This window comes from Halichoerus grypus, chromosome X, assembly GCF_964656455.1.
Source record: "Halichoerus grypus chromosome X, mHalGry1.hap1.1, whole genome shotgun sequence".
Classification (NCBI taxonomy): domain Eukaryota; kingdom Metazoa; phylum Chordata; class Mammalia; order Carnivora; family Phocidae; genus Halichoerus; species Halichoerus grypus.
The window spans coordinates 75,601,137-75,614,409 of record NC_135727.1 but is presented as its reverse complement, the minus strand read 5'-3'; the positions used below and the strand labels follow the sequence as shown (position 1 = coordinate 75,614,409).

Below are 13,273 nucleotides of genomic sequence, written 5' to 3'. Positions count from 1 at the left end.
CTATCCCTGAATCCATTCTTTACACTTATTGCCTGATCTTGGGTAAGTTCTTTCCTCTTTCTGATCCTCAGTTTCCTCAACCTGAATGGAGGCTGGACTAAACAGTTTCTGATAGTCTGTGCTTTCCTCTTATTTCCCACCCTTCTCCTCCCCAAAGGGCAAACCCTATCCTTCTCTCTTGGTCCCTCTTTCCATCAACTTCCTTAACTTCCCCACCCTTGGATCTCCCTTTCCCTATTTGGGCTCCTGTGCCCCTTTTCCCTTTTAATAGTATGTTCAGCTGCTTGACACTCCCTAACCAGCTCTCTCTTGTGTGTTACAGGGAATGTTGACATGGGACATGGGGAATGACACACAGGGGATTTCCATTTTCCAGAAAGGATAATGAAAGGTGGAGTCTCCAATCAACTTCCCTTCCCCCTTTAAGCACTTAGCCTAATCTGAGGCCCTTGTGGGCTTTAATAAATGAGGGAATCAGTGAGTTCCTTGAACTTCTGGGAGTAAAGGGCCATTGTAATGTCAAGGAATGTGATTGGCTGCTCTTGCTATCCCTGCTGCTGAGGCTTTCTTGGGAGTGTTGCTCTTCCTTGGAGTGTCAACTGCTTGACTTAAGAAAATAGTTTGGGCAGGGAACTTTTTTTTTCAATTCTGTAATACATCGAAAGTAATTTTATTTTTTAAATTTTATTTTTAATTCCAGTATAGTTAAAATACAGTGTTATATTACTTTCAGATGTACAATATAGTGATTCAGTAATTCCATACATCACCCAGGGCTCATCACAACAAGTGCACTCCTTAATCCCCATCACCTATTTCACCCATCCTCCCCTCCCTATCTCCCCTCTGGTAACCATCAGTTTGTTCTCTATAGCTAAGAGTTGTTTCTTGGTTTGTTTCTTTCTCTCTCTCTATCTCTTTTTACTTTGCTTGCTTTTTTGTTTGTTTGTTTCTTAAATTCCACATATGAGTAAAATCATATGATATTTATCTTTCTCTGGCTGATTTATTTTACTTAACATTACACTCTCTAGCTCTATCCATGTCATTGCAAATGGTGAGATTTCATTCCTTTTTATGGCTGAATGATATTCCATTGTGTATATATACCACATCTTCTTTAACCATTCATGGTTAGATGGACACTTAGTCTGCTTCCATAATGTGGCTACTGTAAATAATGTTGCTATAAACATAGAGGTGCATGTATCCCTTTGAATTAGTGATTTTGTATTTTTTTGGGTAAAAATACACAGAAGTATGATTACTGGATCATAGGGGTAGTTCTATTTTGAACTTTTTGAGGAACTTCCATATATTTTCAACAGTGGTTGCATGTTTGCATTCCTATCAACAGTGCAAGAAATTTCCTTTTTCTCCATATCCTTGCCAACACTTGTTGTTTCTTGTGTTGTTGATTTTAGCCATTCTGACAGGTGTGGGGTGATATCTCCTTGTAGTTTTGATTTGCATTTCCCTGATGATGAGTTGAGCAGGGAACTTTGTTTACCCTAGCACACATCAATGAATCTTGACAGCACTGAGAGAAACTGAGGCACACTGATTCATGCACATTGTTGAGTTGGGAAAGTAAAGGAGCAGGGACTAGGACAGCTGATTCCTGAGGGCAAATGCAACGTCAGTCCTTATGCAACCCTACTAGACTCATCTATTGTTCTAGGGATTCTACTTCCTTTCTCATCCTTTTATAATGTCAGAGTGGGAAAGGACCTTGGAAGCCCAGGAATCCAGTCCTTTGTTATTACAAAAGGGGAAACTCAAGTCCAGAGAGGGGAAGGGACTTCCCAAGGCCACACAGTGGTCACAGAGTGAGTTAATGGCAAAGCTACGACTAGAAGCCAGGTGTCCTGACCACCCCTCTCAAGTATCTATTCCACTTCTCCAAGTTAGCTCATCATCCTTGAGGTATGTGGTGCCCTACATTGTAAAAGATACTCAGACCATACCTGCACACAGTTGCCTATGGATAGGAGGAAAAAGAACTATGATCAATCATTTTCAAAGTAAAACTCAAACTTGGGGGACCTGGCTGGCTCAGTCGTTAAGTGTCTGCTTTCGGCTCGGGTCATGATCCCAGGGTCCTGGGATCGACCTCGGCACCGGCATCGGGCTTCCTGCTCCTCGGGAAGCCTGCTTCTCCCTCTCCCGCTCCCCCTGCTTGTGTTCCCTCTCACTGTCTCTCTCTCTGTCAAATAAATAAACAAAATCTGTAAAAATACAAAAAAAAAAAAATGAGGATTGAGTAAAAGTGGGGAGGAAATATGATGGGAAAGGGATATAGAGACCTACACAAGAGAACGAATGACGTGTTGAAAGAGTTCAGGCAGTGTTGCCAAGAGAAGAGAAGTTTCAGGGGGACATGTGATCTTCAGAGCTCTAAGGAATTATTAGGGACAGTAGGGGATTTGTGTGGCCACAGGGAACAGAGCTGAGAGCCATAGGGGAAGTCACAGAGAAAAGGAGTTCAGCTACACACAAGGACTTTCTGAGAGTCAGAGCTGTCTTGAGAGGGAACAGACAGTTTTGATAGGTAGTTAGCGCCCCATTAGTGGAAACTTGCAGTCAGGGGCTGTAAGCCTCTGCCAGGGTGCCGCCCAGGGCCGGGCCCTGCTTGGGGGTGGGGCCGGATGGCCCGGATTTGAAGGGGTAGGGGCTGTGAAAGGGGTGGGAAAAAGAGTAGGCCTGTGTGGGGGGTGGGAGCCCCCATGGAGCGCCCAGGCCCAGCCTGACCCCCACGTGGCTGGTGTGGCCGGGCTGGGCTGGGCGGGGCGAGGCCAGCGGCCGGCAAGAAGGCGGGCGCGAGGGCGGGGAGCAGCGCGGAAGCCCAGCCACATAAAGAAGCGGGCGACGCGACAGGGCGGCTCTTTCCTGGGTGGGGTTTGTGAAGTCGTGGCCCGTTAACAGGAAGCCGAGCAGTTGCCCCAACGCTAGAGAGGGACCCAATCCGAACCTCCAGCCCCCAGAGTCCGTGCCGTGTGTACTGTGTGCTCAGTGCTGCCAGACAGCTTCTAGCCGAACTTCATCAACTCTGCCACTTTTGCAGCCACCATGCCTAAGACGGTGAGTACGGGGATGTGCGCTGCCGCCCTGGGGCCTCTAGCTGACTCTGGTAGCCTCTTGCTGATGGCTAGGGGCTTGGCCAGCCATCCGCCCACTCAGAACGCTGCGTCCTCCGCCAAGGCCTGGGTTGGGGAGGGGCGAGATTGGAGTCCTGGTCTGGTGAGCCCCTGGGGTGTGAGTGGGTACGGGGCTAGAAGTGCGGACCGGGCGGGACCGGCCTCTTTCTCAGATTCCAGTTAACTGCGTGTGGGATGAGGCAGGAGGGAAGGTTCCTTGGGGGTCCGAAATCTCCTCTTGCTCCTGACAGGCTATGGGGGCAGGGGAGAGGAACACTTCCTCCAGTTCAGGAATTGGCGCCTTTCCGGGGGCAAGGCTGCCTTGGTCCAGGAGGGGCCATGGGAAGGGGGTAGGGAGCTGCAGTGAGCTGATCCTGCACCCCCATTCACCTTTCTCATAGTCTCCCCTGGAGGCTCCAGATGTTTCCCACTAGTAGGGGAGGAAAGAGTTGGTGGAGGAGAGAGTTGTGGAGGGACTCATCAGAGGTTGTTTGCTTCTACCCAGGATCACTAATACTTCACTGGGAGGAGGAGGTCTGCTCTACTTCCTAGGGTAGAAGACTGGTTTCTTCCTCCTCTCCACCGACAGATCCTTGCCTTTGCCTTTGCTTAATGGCTCTCTATCTCCTCCTATCCCCTCTAGACTGTTCTGTGAGGGCCTCACCTTTCTAGAATGGTGGTAGCTTCTAGGATTTGATCTCCACCCCACTGGCTGTTATGAGAAGAACAGAAGCCTCCTGGGAGTGGGGCCTAGGGAGGCCGGATGCCCAGAAGGGAGGGGCATGGGAGGGGTGTGCCTGAATAATGAGTCCCGCTTGCTTTTGTGCAAGTCATACCAAGAGGCTACTGGGGCCCTTCTCTTGTTCAGGAAGGCCTGGTGACTACTCTGGCTTGAGTCCCTAAGGCCAAGCAGCTTGTGCTTCCAGACCCTTCCTAGAGGACTGTTTGAGCCTTGTAGTGCTGAGATAGTGACTAGTAGCCTTGAGAAGGTCTGAGGGTCCCTGGAGGAGAGAAGTGGGGGGGGCCTGGTTCGTTGGGTGTATGCTGAATTTGGTTGCCACGTTGCTATATTCCAGCTTTTCTGCCAAGTCATTCTTGCCTTTCCAGAACCCTATTAGAAACACCAAGTTTTCAACAAGTATGTGCTTCTACATTCTCTTTTTTAAATTGGTCATGGTTTTATGACATGGGGTTTTTTCCACACTTGTTCCCCCTCCCCCAACACATATAAAGTGAGAAAGAATCGTTTTGAAAAGAGAAAGAGGGAGAAAAGTTGTCTCTGCCAACACAGAGGATTACAAAGATCCTTCCAGGAGACTCTTTTTGAGTTTATCTCTCTGTGGGTGGTTTTACCTAAATAGATGGGTGGATCTTTGGGAACAGACTTTGCCCCATGATCTCTCTTCACTACTGGCATCTTTCATCCTCAATTCTAAAATATCTCACCTTTAAATGCAACCTGATGGGCCTGGAAATTTTCTCAAAGTTGCCTTAACCATCCCATCTCAGTCAGAAGTGGCAAAGAAGATAGCCTGGTGATCCTTTTCCTAGGCTTGGAGAGAGGCTGGAGAATGAGCTGTTTGAGGTCAGGCCTAGGGTACTGAAGGTACGTGAATATTGAAAGTATTTTTATGCAGATTGACTGAAACTTGAATCAAATTGGAAGGAGAGGGCTGAATTTTGATGGTCTGAAAGCTTTGGAGAATTTTCCATGCTGTTCAGTTCAAGGAATGGTCAACTTTTAGGAGAAACAACTATATCATGCCTATTAAGACCATAGAATCTTGACCTGAAAGGGACCTCTGAGACTCTTTAGTACAACTTTCTTCCTGTCCCCACCCCACTATTTCTCTCTTTTAACTAATGAGGATGTTCGGCTTACAGAAAAGAACCTACCTAGGAGCATATGGTGATATAACCAAGATTGGGGCCCAGGATTTTTGATGCTTATCTCAATGACCCTCTATTCTGACTCAGTGATTAGGTTCTTGAATTTGAGTCCTCTCTCCTGCCCAAAGCAAACTGCCCCCTGTTCTTAGGACTTCCTGGTCCTCAGATAAAAGGAAGTAGATAATTTAGACAAAGTAACATTGGCATTTGGTGGTCTCCGGTGAGAGTTGGGTGTTTCACAAGGTGCCCCCTGTTACTTTTCTCATTCCTCATCCCAATGCTGAAGCATCCAGGGGCATACGCTAGTTCACTGCATGGCAGCTAGTAATTTTAATGGAGGAAGAAAATTCCCCGTTTTCTGCTCCTTCTTCACTAGTTAGGCTATTAGGCTATTTCTGGATTATGACAGATAGGGAAGGATAGTGGAAAAATAAAATCCGTTCATTCATATGAACTATGTCTACAGTCCGTCCAGAGTTGGTTTCACTTTTACAGCCAATTGTCTCCTTTAGTCATCCCAAACTCCATTAAATCTGTTAAAACATGCTTCTCTGCACCCTCTCCCTGCCAATTCTTGGATTCTGCTTCTAGTTGCCAGTTTCCTAAGTCTGCCAGAATGAAGAGGCTTATTTACTGACATCTACATTTTCTGCTAAGACAGTTGTTAAAAAAAAAAAAAAAAAAAAAAAAGCTTTCCCCCTCCCTGCCCTCTTTATATTTTTTTAGGTCACAAAGTCTTTGGGACGTTTTGATTCCCTAAAAAGCGATTGTTTTGAATTTCAAGGTTTTCGTGAGTTTTAGGTTTGTTAGAGTTGAAAAGGCTCTTCACAACTGTCAAGTCTAATGCTTCTCATTGTATAGATGGGGAAACTGAGACCCACAGATAAGGAGGGGCTGACCTAAAATGATATAGCATGTCAGTAGCAAAGCCAGGACTTGAATTTAAGTCTTAGAGTATCAGTCTTGGTAAGACGTTTTCAATTTGCTGGATTTTTAGCCCTAGTTCAATAGGTCAGGGAAAGGTGATCAAATGATTGCTGATGGGACCATCCATGTGAGCAGATGTAGAGTCCACCTCCTTGAAGTATTTGAAGGCTCTGGATCTGCATTCAGCTAAACTTTAACAGGGATTGTGTGGACTGTTTATTCTCCTGCCATTCCTAGCATTGCTTGAGCCACTCGAGTGGCACTAAAATGGTACTTTGTGAAAAGAAGGCAAAATCTCAGTCTTTTAACTCTTGAACCAACCCTGCCTACAGACTTCAGGGCGGGGCAAGGGATTAGGAATGGAGGTTATATGTGAGAGAGGGTGACTCTGGATCCTGCATCTCTCCACCTCTTTATTTCTCCAGTTCATTCGGCTCTTTGTGAAAGTGTAGATGATAGAGCAGGAACCATCTTGGGGATTTCCTTTAGGCTGGTCCTTGAATAGCCCTCTGGGCAGAGAGGGGCTGATGGGGCACGAGGACACTTGAAGGCACCAACTATCTATACTTAGTCTCGTAGAGGGGAAAGTTGCTCTGTGAGTGGGAGACAGGGGTGGTATTGACCACTAGTCTGCTAACTTTCCATTCTTCTCTAGCTGCCTGTAACAATAGCTTTGTTTTAAGGGTGTTATTTTTACTTTTTTCTCTTCCTCCTCTCAGGAGACTGCTTTCCTGGATGGTGAAGTGATATTTAGAGGTCATCTGGTCTATCTCCCTGACTCCAAATCCAACTCTATTGCGATGAGATGAGATGACAGCTACATTTATTCTGAACTCTGTTCTACTAGTGTTGCTCGGCAACAGTCTGTCTAGGTTCCTTTGTATCTTTCTGGGAGTCCCCCTCACTGGAATTTCCAGACTCAAGGTCCCCAGAGGGGAGAATATCTGGCTCCCAACACTACCAGGGTTGGGCCTTTAATGGCTAGAGTTGATGAAAATTGGCATTATTACCAGTTGGGAACAGTGTGTTTCTGATTTTTCAAAGATAGAACTGAGTTTATTATGTACATCTTTCCCAGTCTTTTCTCCCTGCTACCACACCCCACTCTTCTGCCCCCAAACAAAACAAAACAAAAACCAAAGTACAAAGGTGGTCTCCTTTAGGCCAGTCTAGTGGTCAAGTGGAGAGGTGGTCTTGTCATGACTGGCTGGCTTTGCTGTTCATTCCTCCCATTTCATGCCTGATAGAGCTGAAAAACTTTTCAATTCCAGGTTCTGATTTGTGGTATAGGAGCAGTCACTTGAAGGGTAGCTCAGGACTCCATTGATTTGGAAAGTGGCAAGTAACACTGACCTGAGAATTTTTCTTCTCTTTCCATGTAAGAAGAACATCTTCCTTGTCCTCAATAAAGTGATCCAAATGAAGTAAATATTTAGGCAAGTCCTTTCTTTAGGCTCTCAGTCTCTCCAGTTTGTCATGAGGGTACTGTAAAAGTAATAAGTACACTCTAGGGACCTTTCCAACTGATGTCCTTGAAAGCCTTGATGATACAGCTTCAAGCCTCCCATTTCTATGTTTTTTCCTTCAGACATTTTTTCCTCAAAATTTGAGTGCCTTCTATGTACCAGACAGTGTGCTAGGCTTTGCTGGGAATACACAGTTCATCAGCACTTACCAGAATGTACCTTCTTTGTCCCCTTATACCTCTGAAGTACTGTTTTTTCCTGAGTACTGAGTTTGGAATGGAATTTCTAGCTTGGGAGTTGGTTTGTTTCATTAGTAGCTCTAACAGAAACACTGGCATGAGTGTTCTTGGCTGTTTCTTCTTAAGTCTATAGAGGGGAAAGGGCTATGTCTTTCCTTACTGAGGAATAAGAAAGAAATCAATGACACTGTATTGTGAAGGTTGACTGAAGAGCCTCAGACAAACACTGAAAACCGAATGGGTTTCCCTCCCTTTCTTTTCACTGGCTGCCAGTAGCATATACCTCCTATAGTTCTACTGAAATGCTAGGAAGCTGCTAGTTATGTTTCAAATGTACTTTTAACCTTGTGAGTGGTAATTAGACTTTGAGGAGCTGGTGGGCATAAACCAACTTCCCAAGATACCTACCACCAGTGAGCTGAGGTACAACATTTCAAATGCATCTCCACTTAAGATGACTTCAGCCTTAAGCTTCACTTGAGCTGATTGTTCTGGATGGTCTAGGTTTCTCACATGGGTGTTTTGAACCACAGAGCAAATGACCTGGCCTTAAACTTTTAGTTCTACCTTTATGTATTAGATGGTGACAGCAAAGGCCAGAAAAGGGAAGTGATATGAGTGAATGGTAATAAGGTTGGGACTAAAACCCAAATTGGCTGGCCCTCAGTGTCGGGGAGGAAATTTTTTTTTAAGACTTTTTCATTTATTTTAGAACACGATTTGAGCCGATATCAAGAGTCAGATGCCCACCTGACTGAGCCACCCAGGCACCCTTAGGGTAGGAACTTTTAAGGTTTGCCTTTTAAATGGCACTTGGTGCAGGGTGCTCAGTGTTTCCTACCTCTGTGCTGGGGGTGACTTAACCATAGTGTTATTATGGTCATGGGAAGAGCAAGTCCTTCTGAGTGTGTAGAGCTGACTTCAGAGGTTATATGGTTATGGTTTAGGCTCTGACAGTGCCTTTGGGACTTTTTGTAGCACTTCCCAGGAAGGTAAATGTTTTTTGCTTTGTTTGCAAAGAGTGGTAGAAAACAGATGTGTGTGTTGAAGGGAGGTAAAGAGAGGAGACTAGCCACATTTTCCTGCTTGAGACTGGGCCTCAACTGTCCTAAAAGTTTTTATGGAGTGGAGTTATTTCTTTTATGTATTCATAGCTAGAGGAGTCAGTCAGCTTGCTTAGGACCACATAAAGTTGGAAAGGAGAACTTGGCTTTCCCAATTACTGAGTTAGTGGTCTCTTACTAACTTACCTGTCTTGGAAGAATGACTCTGTTCACCAAGGGGACACAGACTTCCAGAGAATTGACTCTATGGTGATTACATTAACAAGATGGCTGCAGTGGAGTTCCCCTAAATAGCTTCTGCTGTAGCAGGTTTCAGTCAGTGGGTGACTCAGTTTTTCTGGGGCCCCAGAATGACTGTTTCTCTTCCTGCTCGCTCCTCACCCAAATTATTGCTTTCTCTTTGCCTTCTTAAATTTTGAGTTCTGACCTCTCTGTATCTGACTCAATGCTCCAGCTTGACCTGTTCCTTGAATTAGGAGAACATTATGGTACTTCCATTAGTACCTTGGATGAAGTATTTTCTTCTGTAGCAGCCATTTGGATTCAGACTGGAGTCTCCTGGACTCAACCCTCACTACTCACCTCTAGGTGTTGTAGGCCAAGCCTAGGGCAGGTAGAGAGCCCGCCCCCCCAAAAAAAGACCTTTCAGGACTTCATAGAAAGGTAGCATAGAGTAGTGGGGAAAGCACAGACTCTGGAACCAGACTGCTTGGACTCAAATCCCAGCTCTGTGACCAATTAGTTATGTAGCCTTGGGCAAGTTACTTAACTTGTGTTCCTCATTTTCTTTAACTGTAAAGTGAAGATAATAGTAGTACCTATTTCATAGGGTTGTTCTGAGGATTAAATGAGGCAATTTATGTAAAGTGCTTAGAATTGTGCCTAGCATCTAATAAGTTAGATGCAAATGTTTGTTATTATAATTACTTATGTAACTGAACTATTATATGCCCAACCCTGTGCTAGGTAAGATAAGTAAGAAAGAAGGCAGGCAGTTGCATTCTCACCATTTATTGAGTGTTTGTTAGGTACTATTTACTATAAGAGATACAAATAAATGAATGGAGTATACAATTGCTGCCTTAATAGATCTCCTATTTAATTGGAGATTTAGGGCTAACTCACTTAAAAACACTTTGACAAAAATAAATTTTACATGGCATTCTCTGTAGATTTTGAGAAGAAGGGGGTTTAATGGGACATGAACAGGGCTTTGAAGGAAGTGTATACTTGTGAGTGGTGGCTGTTCTGGTTGGGAGAGTGATGTGGTTTTGGTACGTGGACATAAACCCTAGGCCAGTGCTCTCTTGAAAGTGAGTTTGGGGGCTCCTGGGTGGCTTAGTTGGTTAGGTGTCTGCCTTCACCTCAGGTCATGATCCCAGGGTCCTGGGATCAAGCCCTGAGTTGAGCTCCCTGATCAGTGGGGTGTCTGCTTCTCCCTCTCTCTCCTCCCGCTCATGCTTGTGCTCTCTCTCTCTCAAATAAATAAATAAAATCTTAAAAAGAAAAAAAGAAAGTGAGTTTGTCTGATATGACGGAAGCATTGAGGTGTTTCAAGGAGAGCCACAGAGTACATGTAAGCATAGACCAAGTTACTCCTTGGAAGGTCAGTTAGAGCCAATAATTCTGAAGGGGTTTGTTGGGGAAGACTGCACCTTGGGTTTTCTAGAATTGGGTGAATTAACTGAAATAAATTTTATTGTCTTTGTTGCCCATGTAGATATTTTGTGTGGCAGAGTATCAGTCAGGGCCTAATGAGAGAGAAAAGTTGAGATGTGGGCATTTGGTCTCACAAAACAAAGTATAATCTCAAGAAATCCTTTCCTAGACATGTATTTGGGAGGTGACAGGGGTCAGGGCCTAGAAGGGGGAACAATGCACACCTATCAGGCTTGGTCAGCATTTCCTTCCCTCTCTTTAGTACTGAACTGCCTTAAATACCTGGGAAGGGGGGTGCCTGGGTGGCACAGTCAGTTGAGTTTCCGACTCTTGGTTTTGGCTCAGGTTGTGATCTCAGGTCCGTGAGATGGAGCCCCGCGTGGGGATCCATGCTCAGGGCAGAGTCTGCTTGAGATTCTTTCTCCCTCTGCCCCTCCCACTTGTGCTCTCTCTCTCTCTAAAATAAATAAATAACTCTTAAAAAAATACCTGGGAAGGATCGAGGCTTTATTTTTCTCCAGTGTAGTGTGTTTAGATAAGGTCCCTCCCTGATTTCGCTGTCTTGGTCTAATCTGCCCCCTACCACTCCCTACCACATCCCCCAACCCCCTGTCCTTTTTCAGAAATCTCAGCCTAAAGATTAGATGAAGTACACCAAGATGTTCTTATCTGTTGTAATCTTTGACTGAGGTTGACTAATCTGTGGTATGGAGTTATAGGACGGGGGTCAAGGTAATAATGTCATCTATCTGAGTGTCATAGGTTAAGTTGTACAAAACTTTGCTATCTTCAAGGTTTTTTTTTTAAAAAAATATTTTATTTATTTATTTATTCTGGGGGGGGATCGAGCAGGGGGAGAGGCTGAGGGAGAGGGAGAGAGAGAATCTCAAGCAGACTCCACACTGACCATGGAGCCCACTGGGGAGCTCAGTCTCATGACCCTGAGATCATGACCTGAGCTGAAATCAAGAGTTAAGACACTGAACCAACTGAGCCAACCAGGCACCCCACTATCTTCAAGGGTTTTAAGTGAGCAAAACTCCCCTTCAAACATCCTTGCAGATATGCCTGGGAGATTAATAACTCAGAAATCCCCTTGCTGAGAACAAAAGTCACTTAAACTCTTTGCCTTTGAAATTTTCTTTTCTCTAATATGAAACTATCAACAATATGTAACCAGAGTAGATCAGAGCCCTCTTCCCCAGGTTTCTTACTCCTCTTGGCACCTGGGCCATGGTGGATCTAGAATATGCTTAGTGAGAACATCTGGCATTTTGCTTCAAAGTTACACTACACCTCTCTGCTGGTACTTGAAAAGCTGCTCCAGCAGAGCCTGAGGGTGGGCCTGGGGAAAATCTCTTGTGGTTGTCTTTCTCTCTGCCATAGCCTGGGCATTTTCCTAAGGTTGGGAGTTTGCCTCCTGGCCTTAGGCCAGTTGCCAGAGGAAACCAATGACTAAACGCTTCCTCTCTGCGACGTCAGCTTTTGGAACCTTTCCTGATGATTCCCTACCAGTCAAGTATGCCTTATTTGGCTATTTTCTCCCCCCTCAAATGCCCTTTGCCACCTCAACTAGTCCCCTGTTCTTTTTTGGTACAGGGAATGCCTTTCTCAAGTTTATATAATGCGACCTGCAAACTTTTCTTTTTTTTCCTAGTGTAGGTCTTGCTCAGAGCAGGTGGTTGAGGCTCTTTGTTGGAGGTGGGGGAGAGGTGGGAGAGAAGAGAGAAAGACGGGAGAGCTCTGGAATGACTGTGATTTCTCCACCCCGCTTTCATTTCTCCCCATTCTTTTTTATCTCTCCTGGCTCTCTTGACACAGTCTGGTCGCCCCTGTCTAGCTTCTTACGTAGCTCTCTGACAGCCTAGGGGTAGTCTTGCTTAACCTAAAAAGGCTCAGAGTGTGAGGTAGGGCAGGGTCATCCTGAGCCTCTCAGCATCTTAAACTATTCCTTTAGATTAGGTAAAGCCTTCCAGTTTGTGTGTGCTTTTTGTATGCCTAAGCTTCTCACTTGGCTTTCCTGAGTGGAATGGGTCCAATATCCCTCTGCCTCCCATCCTCAGTCCTGAGCTAGGTTAAAAGAGCTGAGCTTTTTGACATTTAAATCCTGACACACTTATCTGGAATTTTTTTTTTTTTAATGCTTTTTAGTAGAAATGGTGAATGAAAAGAATAATGTACTTAATCAGGATATCTGTTTCTTAGTCTCTGCCTGTGTGATCTTGAACAAGTCATTTCTATGGGCTGTAGTTTTAATATCTGTTATAATGAGAACATTGGCTTTTCCTGAAATTCTTATTATTTGTGCCCAGTCTTTAAGAAGATAGTAAGGCTTCTTGGAAAGAGTGTAACAAAACAGAGAGCAGTGACTATTTAGAGAAGTTGCCTTCTCTTTACAATGACACTGGGAACATTATTTTTCCCCCCAGTTATCCATGTGTAAGTAACCCTCTTTATTTCCGTGAGCTTAGAGGTCTTGGATCCACCTACTAGAGAGCTCACTGTGGGCATCCTGGCTTGGAGAGACAACTGTTAACTAAATACCTTGGGTGGGGTCTTGGAGTCCAGCCTGCAAACTACAATTGCTGGCTATTTTGGGTCATTGGTGACTCCAGGAAGAATAGAAGACCCTGGAATTGGCCATTGTTCCAGCAGGGAAGGGGGAGACTAAGAAACAAACCAAAACTGAATGCAAATGAGATTTGACTTCCTTTACCCCCTTCCTCTACAACATCCCTCTTCTTAGGGCTATGAAATTGCTTTTGGCCAAGTCTTAAATTGCTAAGGTCCCCTTCCTTTTCCTCTGTCTGAGTCACTGATATCTATGTTGCCCTTGCATGGGGAGAGATAGGTGATTTGGGCTTGGGAGGAATTTCTAGTGAGGGAGATTG

The 13,273-nt window shown here is 44.9% G+C and overlaps 1 protein-coding gene across 1 annotated transcript in view; it reads left to right on the top strand.

Annotated features, from left to right (window-relative positions):
• The first annotated feature begins 2,869 nt into the window (after positions 1-2,869).
• Positions 2,870-13,273, top strand: part of MSN (moesin) — a 63,984-nt gene continuing 53,580 nt past the window's right edge. The window contains exon 1 of the mRNA XM_036072147.2: positions 2,870-3,081. Coding sequence (XP_035928040.1) covers positions 3,070-3,081 — 12 coding nt within the window. The 5' untranslated portion in view covers positions 2,870-3,069. The remainder of the gene's footprint in view (positions 3,082-13,273) is intronic.